Source organism: Emydura macquarii, unplaced genomic scaffold (assembly GCF_026122565.2).
Source record: "Emydura macquarii macquarii isolate MOO-44397 ecotype Brisbane River unplaced genomic scaffold, CSIRO-AGI_Emac_v2 contig_1551, whole genome shotgun sequence".
Taxonomy (NCBI): Eukaryota; Metazoa; Chordata; order Testudines; family Chelidae; genus Emydura; species Emydura macquarii.
In genome coordinates this window covers 13,753,248-13,766,586 of record NW_027131688.1, presented here as the reverse complement: position 1 = coordinate 13,766,586, position 13,339 = coordinate 13,753,248, and the positions used below count along the sequence as shown (strand labels likewise).

The window sequence follows — 13,339 nt, the reverse complement described above, 5'->3', positions numbered from 1 at the left end:
TTAACTGGCTTCCAGCAGAAGCCACCCACTATTAAGGGGGGGGGCACGCGGGGGAAAAAACACCCAAAAACTAAGTATAAAAAGCCCATTCAAAAAACAACGTAATAAAAAAAAAATCTAGCCTTAAACAGAATAGCACTGTTGATCAATATTTTCAAAAGTAACTAGTGATTTCGGGTGTTCTTCTTAAAGGGAAGTGATTTTCAGAAAGTGCTCAGCACAACCCTCTTGAAAATCAAGGCTCTTTGAGCTGTCTCAAGTTGGATACCCAAAAACTGAGGCACTCAGGCTCACTAGTCACTTCTGAAAATCTTGACCTATATCTACATGAAAAGATGAAAAAGGACTGTGAAATAGATAAATAAATAATGCTGGTGTTTCTTTCCACCACAATTGAGTATTAGCTGCAACAACAAACTGCAGCTAGTTGCTTTGTGCAATGTTCGCAGCACTAGCAGGAACTCGGTCAATAGCATGTGTGTGTCAAGCATGTGGCGATCACAGTCTGAGGGAAAGAGGTTAATTATTTCTATCTTGGTGGGTTCACACAGGAAATGTAAGCTGAATAAGCTAGAGAGTCTGTACAAAATAATAAGCAGAGAGAGAGCAAAACAATTTTTGTAAAGTTCTATTTTGCACAGAGATACGAGCACATTCACTCAACATAGCTAGAAAACAGAGATCACAGAAAATCCTCAGTCCCTTTTTCTCTCTTCCTATGACACCATTTTCCCCTCTTAACAAAAATGATGTGTACTTTTAACCAGAGTAACAGGCACATTTCCATGTCTCAGAACAGCAGGCCAGCTGCTGGAAGAAAGATGAGCCATTCTCACAGGAGTTTCCCTTTGCAGAATTAAGGTGGTCTGAGAGAAAAACAAGGAAGCCATTCAGTTAAATTAATATTCGGTAGCATCCACTTGGAGGCAACTGAAGAATATTCTTCCGCCAAGTCCCTACTCATTAATTAATATCAGTCAGTTGTCCAGTAAAGGAAGTAGGGTCTGAGAATAAAGTAGTAACAGTAGGGCTAAAACAGGGTCACTAACGTAGGGTGGAATTTTCAGAAGTGCTCAGTGTTGGCCCAGTTCTGCTCCTGTTCAAGTCTATGGAAGTTTTACTGTTGACTTCAAAGTGAGCAGTCAGGCAAACGCTGAGTGTTGTTGAAAATGCCAGCCACAGACTTTCAAGCATGGCAAATTTAATTTCCATGTGCCCTATGACCCAAAATATTTCATGGGAATTTAAGTAAGGAGGATATAACTTATAAAGCAAAGGGCTAAAAGAGGGACTGGGTATCAATTTAAATCACCACAGCACTCACCACCAATCTACCATGAATAACTGACATGGTTATAAATATTGTATCTTAAGTTTCTCTCACCTGCTTCTCCACAACAAGTAAATAAAACTTAAGTCAAATCTTTAGTCAAATATTTTAAAAAACAGCAACAATGACAGAGGAATTACAAATTGCCAGCCTCATGAGAGATGTCTATTATATTGAACGTGTTTTCTAGGATGTCAACCACTTGGAACCAAGCTGAATCTTAGTGTAATTCCACTGACTTCTAGACATGTCTGAACTTCACTGGATTACATGTGGGATGAATTTGGCCTCTGTTACCAGGGGTATGTCTACACTGCAATTAAAAACCCACGGCTGGCCTGTACCAGCTGACTCAGGCTTGGAATAAGGGGCTGTTTAACTGCACTGTAGATGTTTTGGCTTGGGCTGGAGGCCAGGATCAAGGTGGGAGGGTCCCAGAGCTTGGGCTGTATCCTGAGCCCAAACATATACACTGCAATTAAACTGTCCCGCAAGCCCGAGCCCCACAAGCCTGAGTCAGCTGACAAGGGCTGTCTAATGGCAGTGTAGACTTACCCCAAGAGTGTTGCCTATAAATTGTTGGGGTAGATTATTTCTTAGTAACTTGATATAATAAATGATTGCATGCAGTGCCTAAAGTGATATTAAGAAATAAGTGAATCCTGATCCTACTGTCCCCGCTCCTTGCTTGGTCAGAGCTTTCAGATGATTGTGCACACCACAGCTCATACCAATTCATTTATCTTTCCACCCTTGCAGTCCTCTGAGGGTCCATGCATTGACCAAGCACTTAGGATGTTACACAGGTGGCTCTAAAAGTTTGTCTATTGAAATTGCTATATTGCTCATCTTTGCTTGCTATAAGGTGTAGCATTTTCTTTGGTGTCCTATCGCAATTGGCGGAGATATTCTGGAGCAGGAAATACGAGTAACACACCTAACAGCAATGTATCATTGTTCAAGAAAATGTGAGGTGTGCAAAGGAACCTAGAACCTACACCCTGTAAAACGCATGCTAGAGCAGGTGACTAGATTTAATACAGACCATTACTATTCTAGGCAGTTGTATGCATACACTTTCATGCCAGTTCAGACATAACTCAGTGACAGGATGCTTTTGTCAGAAAGGACTAATTATGGCCATACCTGTCCAGTTAGTAATTACTAGCACAGAAGATGTAGTTGAGTTTGTACTTTGTATTCTGCAAGTGACTAGGAGGCTGTCTCTATTTTCAAATTGGCATTTAATGACTGACTCTAAGTCATTAACAACATTCACCTGAGCAGTTCAGATTTAGAAATTTAGCTGTAAGGTTCCACCTTGAGCTACTTCCTTGAAAAAAGTGACAAAGGAGAAGAAAGAAAAGTAAAAAGATTTATGAGCATTTACTGTATTGCATCCTGAGGCCCTATTCTTGGTTGACTCTTATGCACTGCCATAATAAACATGATTATAGAAGGGGCTCCCTCCCAAACCTACAGGGTCTCCACTTCCCAGTGACTCGGTAATGTCTACAGAGACAGAAAGGCCATAAATTAAGTGACTGACTACTTATGAAGTTGTTTCTTGTTAACTCCATGTGTAGAGACTCCTATTCAACTGTACTCCTTACTTACACCTTCCACCTCTCTGCCAACGATGCCAGCTTCCATAAACCTCTATCTACTTTCTCCCTCAAGCCTCTTTGTACCTTTTCCCATGCCTCCCCTTACACATGCAAAGCTCTCCTCAAACTAATCCATAAAGCCATCAACCCTGTCTTCTCACAAATCCCCCCTCAAGACCCACCTCTATCATGCTGCCCATGGGAAACTGTCAGCTAAACTATTACCTGCTAGGCACTGGACATACATATAGTGACAGAGTCTCTCCCCCAAGGAATTTACAACCTAAGCAGACAAACAGTAAAAGAAAGGAACATTATTATTCTCATTTTACAGATGGGGAACTGAGGCACAGAGCCTTTAAGTGACTTATCCAAACTCACCCAGGATGTATGTGGCAGAATTAAACGCATGTCTCTGGAGACCCACTCCAGTGCCCTAACCACAAGGCCACTCTTCCTTTTTCTTCTTCTATCCCTGGTACCTGACTCCAGGAATAAGGGCAACAGAGATCACAGCACTGTTGCAGTGAGCATTAATTTCCCATGAGCTAAATAATGGCACTAATGAATTTGCCCTTCTACTGCAGCTGGTAAGTCAAGAATCTCAAGACAAAATACAGACATTAATTAATCCCAACACCACCCCTTAGGTAGGTAAGTGTTATCCCAATTTCCCGATGCAAAAATGGGGAGAGAGAGAACGGGGTGGGGAGGGGAAGGGGTCAAGCCATTTACTCAAGCTCAAGCAGCAAATCAGCTGCAGAACCAAATAGAAGGCAGATCTCCTGCCTCCTACTCCTATCTTAGGTATTTGTATGTCTCTCATTATCAATGAGCACTGACAATGCATGGCATTTATCCTCACAACACAGCTGTATCCCCCTCTGTAGTCACTCGAGGGCACCTGCTTAAGGTTTCTAGCTTCCAGCCATCACCTCTCTTAGGCAGAGACTGATGTCTCTCTTCCTCCTGACCGGGGTTTTAAGGCTGTGCAGCTCCCTGCCCTATATTGTGATATCCCCAGCAACTTAAGCCTGTCTGACTAAAGGCCAGCCCTATGCATTACTTTTGTCTCCAAGGGCTATATGAACAGTATATTGCCAGCAGTTACAAGTTATCACACAGCTCTTTCTAAGCAAGCACCTTTATTCTTAAGGGGAAAGCATTACATGGAATACACGTAAAAAACAATAAACGTTCTTATACATGCTAAAAGCTTACCAGAGATCACCCATCAATCTTATAGTCCCCTTTCAACCCTTTTGCAAGGATTGGGGCCTTTGGTGAGAAGGTCCTGTCTGTTTGCTGGCTTAGAAAGAAGGCCCCAAGTCAGTTTAAATGCAGCCCTTTTAGACAAAAGCCATTTCTTTGTTGGGGATCTCTGGAAAACCCAGTGAGACAGTTTATCAAGCCTCCCCAGGGGTGGAACCTCTCTGGAGGTGTTTACAACTTGAGTGAATTACCCTAATCACCCCCGACTGTTTTTATTTCCTGGTGGTGCTGTGGTAACCCTCCACCCCTAGCATTGCATATGATCGCTGGCCCACAGATATATATAAGCCACTCAATCATTTACTACAATACGGTCCCCAAACATATTGTATGCAGTTTCAATATCTCTCACAGTTCAGAAGAACTGTTGTTCCCATTTTACGGACGGGGAACTGAGGTACAGAGACTAAGAAAGACATGCCGAAGGTCACGCAAGAAGTTTGTGGAGAAGCAGGGAATTAAACCTAGGTGTCAAGTCCCAGACTTGCATCCTAGCCACTGGACCGCTCTGTCTCCTGTGCGCCGCCTTCCCAAGGAAGCTAATACAGTTGCCTTAGGGCAGAAGTGATATAATCCAGAATTCCACAGTAATTCCATAAGCAATTGGCCAGCCAAATCCTAGACAGTTCACTGGTGCAGCAGAAACCGCCGCCAGCAAATAATAATTTGCATCCATGTTTCTCAACCAAGGCAGGAAACAGGGGTGGGAAAATGTGGATGATTCCATCCTACCCACCTCCTCTAAAAGAACAAGAACAAAAGTAGTTTGAATCTTTCCTGTTATTTGTTGGATGATGTATTTACTGATTTTTGGAGATGAAACACTTTAAAATGCTCTTTTAGAAATGATGGCTCCCTATAGCTAAAGAACCACAGTCCCCCAAACTCCAAACCTCCCTTCCTCCCACACCTACCCCCCCCTTAACAACCGAGGCCTAGGACACATTCAGATTTTACACCTAAACAAAAAGGGCTTGTCTTTACTAATATTCAAAGATGGGATCTTATCACATCTTTAAATACTAATCTAGACAAGACCAAAGAGTTGCTTCCCTTATTCTTCATTACTTAACCAAGCTTTGCAAACAAAAGACCACAGAACTGCCCAGAACCACCAGTACTTCCATTCTCCCATGCTCCCTCGCACTCTCCTAGCCTTCCTGCCCCGTCACCCTATCTGGCTCCTGGTTACAGCTCTTGGCAGTCCCTTCTCATGGCATCCCCTGCCTCCTTCATTCACATCCCACACCATCTAACTCCCCCTGCCATGCACCGAGGCTCCAAAGATATCAAGTCTTCACAGTGAAAGTCCCAGTCTGACACACCTGGTAAGGCCTGCCTGTGGCTCCCTTCTGGTGAGCTATAAAGGTTTGCCAGAGAGAGAAGCTAGCTCCACTTCACATGGCAACTCTGGGTACAGTTCTTTTCCTCTCCTGTTACCTAGAGAGTTGCATCCGAAGCTGGCTAAGCAGGCAGCCTCTCTATCTGGTGAGCCTCCCACGATGCATGGCCCATAGACCACGGGCCACAGCAGGCCTGTCAAACTGGGACTCATACTGCACAGATGCACCACAGCCTAGTAATACATCCTAGGGAACACTGGCAAAGTATCTGGTCTCCCTGCTCCCCACTTAACTCCAACCTCAGCTAGAATAAGGCTTTGCCTGTACTAGAGAATTTCACCAGTTTCACTAGAACGATTCAGTCTATTATAGTTAAACTGGGGCAATATTCTGGTACAGACAAGGTCTATGCTCGCACTGGTAAGACTACCATGTGCTATTTGTTACATGTAAACAGATGAGGACAGAGTTACGGTCATGTGACTCTGACTAACTAGATGTGTGCACTGCAGACTGGAGGCACCTGGCAGGTGTTTGGGCCCATGAAATGCAGTTGCTGTGGATCTTCATGCAACCTTAACCGGTGATCTGGCTTTTTGTACTGATTGCCTTGAGAGGAAATAAACTTGACCACACTTAAGTCTGAGTTAAAGTTTTGTGGGTGAGAATTTTTATGCAATGCAGAAAACATACACCCATGTATCTGTGTGAGCTTAGCGACTGGCAATGGGGATTGCAAGCCAGTGGGCTGCCTCATTGGCTCACACACCAAATGCTTGGGGGATAATGTAGGCCCCAGCAGGCCCTATTGCAGAAAACGTACACCCATGTGTCTGTGTGAGCTTAGCGACTGGCAATGGGGATTGCAACCCGGTGGGCTGCCTCACTGGCTCACGCACCAAAGACCACATGCCAGCCACAGAATCTCAGTCCCTTTTTCTCCAGGGCTCTAATTTTATTTCTTCAAAATAATGCCTTTTAACACAAATTCAACATCACAATAATGTCCTTTCCCCTGACCTGAGGTCTTCTTCAGATGCCCTATCTACTCCCTACAAAGTTACTCTCTGTAGGCCATCTGGCTGGGCACCAAAGCAAGCCTCCCCCTCCCTTCTCCTTCCTAGCCTGCTCCCTGCGGCCTTACACTCTGCAGGCCTTCCGGCAGCTGGGAGGCAGCTGATAAGTCAGGTGGGGCTGGACCCAACTCCTTTAAAGGGCCCAACTCCTCTGTGACAGAGATATGGAACTTCTCATTTTTAAATCACTGATTGAAATCCAGCACAAGTTTCTTCTGTCACCTGTGACTTGACAGTCTCCTAGCAGACAGGCATCTGCATCACAGTACACAGCTCTTGCACTCTTGTTAACAGACCCAGAGAGATTAAATGACTGATAGAGGAGTAACATTTTCAAAAGGGACTAGTGATTTAGGACCCTAAGTCCCATATTTAAAATGATTCAGGCTCCTAAATCTCAATAAAAGTCAATGAGGGGATTCTAATGAAATCTAAGACTCTAATGCCTATGTCGCTTTTGAAAAGGAGACTTAAATGCTTTTGAAAATTTTGCTTAGGACACCTGGTGCAATGCTGGAGTTCTGTAAACAATGCATAAATGGGCAGGAAGACAAAGCTATCTCCCTCCCCATGCAGGCGGTCTCTTCAGGTGAAGGCTGGGACACAAAGGGAAGCTTGCTCTGCTACTTGTGCTCTTTGACATATGATCTTCTAGGAATACCTGGCACTTATCACAATTGATGAATTCACTTCTAAATAGTTTGTTGCGGGAGATGAGATATCTCATTAAAGTCAAATCCTTTAAAAGAAGATTACACACAGTGGGTCAGTTTCATGCCATGGGTCCTTGACTTCCAAAGGGAAAAGCGAGGGCCTCAGGGCCCACTCACAGTGAGGGCGGAAGCCATCTGCAACTCCCTTTCCTATCAGGGGCTGGAGCTGCCTGGCATAGGTGACCAGGCAGCCTTCTTAAAATAAAGTATTGTTTAATCTTAATAGGAACAAAGCATAAGAGAAAAAAGGGTTTTAAAACAATAGACAGCTACACATGTTTCTCTTCCCCAAAGCTAACCATTCACCCTGAGAGTTTAGGAAGACTTAATGGCTTCACATCCCCACCCAGGTGCCTGTGTCAGTCTGCTCCCCATGAACAGCTGCCCCTGCCTCTGGACAGGTGACTCTTTACAATCCTTTTGAGCAGTGGGAAAACAAGTCCTGTAACTTGGTAGGCTCTCGGAAGTAGCATCTTCCCAGCTATTAAAACAGGCATTGATTCTCAAGACTCCTGAGATATTTAACGGGAGGTTGTTTATTTGGCGCTATTATGTTGCCTTCCTCTGAGTTTCCAAACAGCCCTGCTACTAAACTAAATGAATGTTGCATATTGTAAACATCCCAATAACTCCATATAGCCACACATTTACTATCCCATAACCAGCTCACATACAATATTAACAAATTATTACAGATCAACCCCATATCCTTCATATTTCCATCATATTAAAGTCAACAGGACTTAAGCACATGTGTATGCTGGAGAGAAAGTGTTTTGTCTCTTCCAAGCAGGCATTCCAGATTTCATTGCTTCCTGTAGCAAAGCAGTCATCTGTGCTCACATCCAGAGCTGAGCAGGCTTTAATTGTTATCACAACAAACAACGAGAAAGTTGAAAACATTTCACAAAAGGGTTAGTCATGGAAGTAAATTTAATCAGATGAGAAAGAACAAATTAATATTTTAAGGCCAGTTTTTGCACTGAGAGGCTTACAGATTTCCAATGGTAAATGTCTTTCTTGAAACAGAAGCACTTGCAAAGTAGATAGGTGAAATTATGGAATGAAGATTATCCGGAAGAAATTTACATATTTGACACACCCCCATCAAAGGTACTTACATGGAAATTTCAAATTAATGAAACAATCAGTTTGAAGGACAACCTGGGAGAAATGAACCAGCTCAGAGTATTCAGTGATGGCGGCAAATTCGCCACCATCAGATCTATCTATGCAGATTGATTGAGCGGTCAGTGAAGACCCACTCAATCAATCCGGAAGTCGACGCATTAAAACCACCCACTCAAGTGGCGCAGCTCAGTAAAGATGCCACGTAGGAGAGGAGTTATGAAGTCAATGGAAGTTACACAAGCTACTCTGTGTAGCTTGCGTAACTCCTGTCGACAGCTGCCAAATTTCCAGGTAAGTGTAGACCTGGCCCCAGGCACGAATCAGCTCACTTGGTCCGAGATCACAATGATAAAGACCCAAGTGGTATACAGAATAAGCAGTCAATAAAAGTCTCTTAAAAACTACCCTTGTTGCTCATAAAATCTTCAGTGTGTAGCAGTATGAGTTTTACGTGAGGAATACCATCATCCACAATATTTACAGTATGTTAGCAAGTGACAGCTTTAATTTAAGCAAGGACAGATTTTAAAATGTCTCTGAAAACAAGCCAAAATATTTCTCTTACCTTCAGTGAAGCTGCCTGTAAGAGTGATTACCACAAACACTTTTCCCTCGGGCTCCAGATCCACCTGAAAAAGATGGGGGGAGGGGAGAATTATGCTTCAGAATAAAGTCTTCTCTTCACATGTTGAATTAATCCAATACTTGACAAACATTTTTGAAGTTGTGTAAATTATGCACCTGTATGCCTGATTTTCAGAAATACAGAGCTCCCTCTACTCCAGTTGCTCACCACCCCTGGGGTGGAAAAAACAGGTTCCTAATACTTTAATAATCCAGTGTGTTGAGAAGTCTCATTCTTGCATTAAAAGATGTGGGTGAAAAAAAAATCAATAGAATCTAATATTATTATAAGTTATCAGGCACATGCAGAGGTAATAGGCCCTCGGGTGATCTAGACAGAATGGAACCTACAAGGTATATCACAGTTAGTCTGGTGAATTAAAAAAGTTTGTTCATTTATTCCCCTATTATCTCTGGTCATATTGTGCTTGTTTTAGAGTCACTGGAAAAACATCAGTGCCATGTATAACATAAGTCCCCTTCTGTGCCTGATCCACAGAAGTTAGGAATCTTTTCCATCAGCCAGCCAGGGTATGCTGTCCTTTAACTCAAGCTATAGAGAGCCTCATGAACTAGTTCTGGATGTCCAGGTTCAACCTCTGATGATGACCAAATTGAAGGTCATTACTAGAGGAGCCAAGGGATTTTTTATTTTGAGACATTTCTTGAACGTTCACCCCATTTATCACATCCTTGCTAAGAATTACTGAAGTTCAAATCAGCCTGCCACATGGTGTCTATAAAAAAACCCTCTTCTAATTTTATCCTTGCTAATTTAAAGAAAGCTTCACACCAGTGTGTATTGATAATCTTTGCAGAAGAAAAATTCTGAAAATAGAACTCCCTGGAGGAATGATTAAACACAATAAATTTCCAGCTGTCTTTGTTCTTGTTTTAACTTGTATCAGATGGGAAAAAAGTGATTTAATAAGCCACTAAAACCACTGTTAGACAACAAAGTTTAACACTGAGGACAGACATGTTTTGAATATACCTTGATGTGCAAATGTAAGTGGGACCAATACACTGTCTAGTAGATCAGTGTTTTTTTTAGTGGTTGGGTCAAGATTGTGAAACCAAGTCCCACAGGATTTCAAAAGCACCCCAAAACACATAATTTCTGCTCCAAGTGCCAAATGCACATTTTCAACTTTGCTTTCCTTCACTAATATAAGCACAATGCACACAAGCCAATAGAGAAAATCTACACAAAAACTTCCCCCTGGAGAAAGGAAGAGAGAAAGAAGGTAGAACCCAGATATGACACATCACTTGAGGCATGTCTGGAAAGCGCTCTGATACCATAGTGATTGTAATGCTGTAATAGCCTGAACAGAAGAGAGAGAATAGTATGATTGTTCCCAAAACTGTGGTGTGAGGACCACTGATGGTCTGGAGGACAATTGCTAGTGGTTCTCAGAAACCTGGCTTATCATGTGGTGCTAGCTACTACTCTATTTCCAGCTGCTGAACTGCAATAAAATGCAGTTTACAGATAGGTTCAAATTGCCTGTAACAGTTCCTGTAGGAACTACGTAAGTGCTGCATGATCATGAATGGAAGGTGAGGTGGTCCACACAATTGCAAATGGGAGGGGATATGTTTGATAAGTCAGTCTCTCTACTGAGTTGCGGTGTTAATATTAATTAGTACTTCCTGTTAGTACTATCTAAGAAATGGTGCAGTATCACTACCAGATATGTTAATTACAGATGGACTAAGAGGAGCTAGGAGCAAGTAATATTCTGGAAGGCACAGTTCTCACACTTCTCTCATTCCCCACGTCTTGGCACCAATGTAGAGAAATAATCAGTAATTTTAAAATTCTCATTCACTAGTGTGAGCAGGTGAGGAGGAAAAGAGCAAAGTAAGGGTGAAAGAAAAGATGTATGCTAGCTCTCAATGGTTATTCATACTGCCCAATAGCAATGCATGGTGCTCTACAGACAAAAAGAACGAGAGGTACATGCCCACAAGGAATAAAAGACAAGGAAACTCATTGTTTCCTGACAACGGTTTAACCAGAACTGCTTGGGAATTTTATGCCAAAGGTTTTTTTGGATGGAAAACGTGTCAATTATTCTGAGTCCTGTCCTTTCCTCTTTTCCTCCCCACTGCCATTGGGAAAATCTAAGCTGAATGTGTCATTGAGTCGACATGACTCAATGCTTCTGCCTTAGCTGCCATTGTGTCTCCTTGGAGTTGTAATTCAAGTGCCTCGCGCTCCCATTCTCTCCTATGAGCTTGGCTCCCTGGCCAGACTACATCTCCCATGATGTCTTGTCACTTGGGGACCTAAATTCCAATCTTACTGGGTTCCTATGCACTTTTGCAACTGTCCTAAACTGTTCTTTTAATATAAACAAAACAATAAAACAAACTGAGTTATGGGCCTTTAGAAACTCACAGTTCAAGCTTCTGTGGAGAAATTCTTCATTGTATCTTGCATGAGAGCCAAGTCTTCAAATGTAAAATCAAAAAGACTGTTAGAATGCACTGTTTTTCTGCTCATTTCATTAGGTGAAGATGCCTCAGGCTTTCCCTTCCACATCCAAGATGAGGAACATTCCCTGCTCCTCTTCTTGAAATTTAATAGTAGAATATAGGCCAACTCCTACAAACCCTAGTCCTTCAGCTGGAGTTTTGCCTAAATAAAGACTCCAGGATTTAGCCCTATATACATTTGACAGCTATTCCATAGCATCTTGATACAGAACGAAAGCACCATCCACCTTTAACATGGAGCTTGGAACAGCCTCTGCATGGGTTCTTCGAAATTTTGCATTCCACTTTAAATACAGTTCATGCCTCCAAGGTACCATGAAGCTTTAGGAGACTGGCGCTATCACTCATTTTTAAGATATAGTAGGAGACTGTCTACCACAACAAAGAGCCCCAAACTTTTCCATATTCTAAGGTTAAAGGATAGTCAAATCCAGTAAATGGATTTAGCAGCCATGGTCATAGAATGCCCCTATTTTTTTTCCCCCAAGAGACCTGAATGGAGAAAGGCGTAAATGAGACTTTCTCGAGGCACATCCTGGTGCACAAATACAAAATGAGAAAGGAAGGAGTACCACAGAAAGATCTGGGGATTGTAGTAGATCACAAACTAAACATGAGTCAACAATGTAACACTGTTACAAAAAAAGCTAACATTCTGGGATTATTAGCAAGAGCATTGTAAGCAAGACACAGGAGCTAATTCTTCCACTCTACTCAGCAGCGATAAGGCCTCCATGGGAGTAATGTTTCCAGTTCTGGGCACCATACTTCAGGAAAGATGTGGACAAACAGGAGAAAGTCCACAGGACAGCAACAAAAATGATTAGAACTCTAGAAAACATGACCTACTGAAAAAAATTGGGTTTGTTTAGTCTGGAGAAGAGAAGACTGAAGGGAGACGTGATAACAGTCTTCAAAATATATACCAGGTTATTATAAATAGGAGGTGATAATTTGTTCTCCTTAACCACTGAGGACAGGACTAGTTACATGCAACCTAGGCATTACCCACACTGGTGCTATGCTGGCGGGACAGCATCTCCCGCCAGCATAGCTTTCGCCTCTCGCAGAGGTGGAGTAATTATGCTGACAGGACAGCACTTTCCCATTGGCATACAGCATCTTCACCAGAAATGCTACAGTGGCACAGCTGTGCCGATGTAGTGCTTCTAGTGTAGAATTGTCCTAAAAGAGAGAGCATACAGTTGGAATAGCAGAGAAATCTCTGACATCAAGATCATTGGGCTACAGAATAGTTTCCATAGGGAAGGGGTGGGATGATGCTTGGAACATTTAAAATCAGAGTGGGAAATGGACAACAGAGAATAACCCCGCACTGGCTCAAGTAAAGCAAAAGTCTTAATTTTTTAATTTGATTTATACTCATTTCCTACACTCAGCTATGTGTGCCTCACAACGTTAAGTATACAATACAAACTAAATTCACGGCATGCAATATGACTGCCACCTGCATGATAAACATAATAATTCTTGCCCACGTAATACTAAACAGTAAACCCACCTAGCAACACTGATAGATTTAAATTAAATTTTCAATCCACTCCTTCCTCAAATTGTTGAGGGGAAAAAAAAGATGTGTTTCGCAGCATACACAGAAAGTTAAACCTCGGCTCTAACTGACTAGTAGGGGAGGTGAATGCCCATCAGCCTATTAGCAGCTGATTTACCAGTCTTTTCCATCTCTAGTATCTATGATGGAAATTAAAAATCCTTTGGC

The 13,339-nt window shown here is 42.4% G+C and overlaps 1 protein-coding gene across 1 annotated transcript in view; it reads right to left on the bottom strand.

Annotated features, from left to right (window-relative positions):
• PRKCH (protein kinase C eta) overlaps positions 1 to 13,339 on the bottom strand; it is a 170,010-nt gene that overhangs the window by 133,262 nt on the left and 23,409 nt on the right. The window contains exon 2 of the mRNA XM_067554909.1: positions 9,038 to 9,101. Coding sequence (XP_067411010.1) covers positions 9,038 to 9,101 — 64 coding nt within the window. The remainder of the gene's footprint in view (positions 1 to 9,037; positions 9,102 to 13,339) is intronic.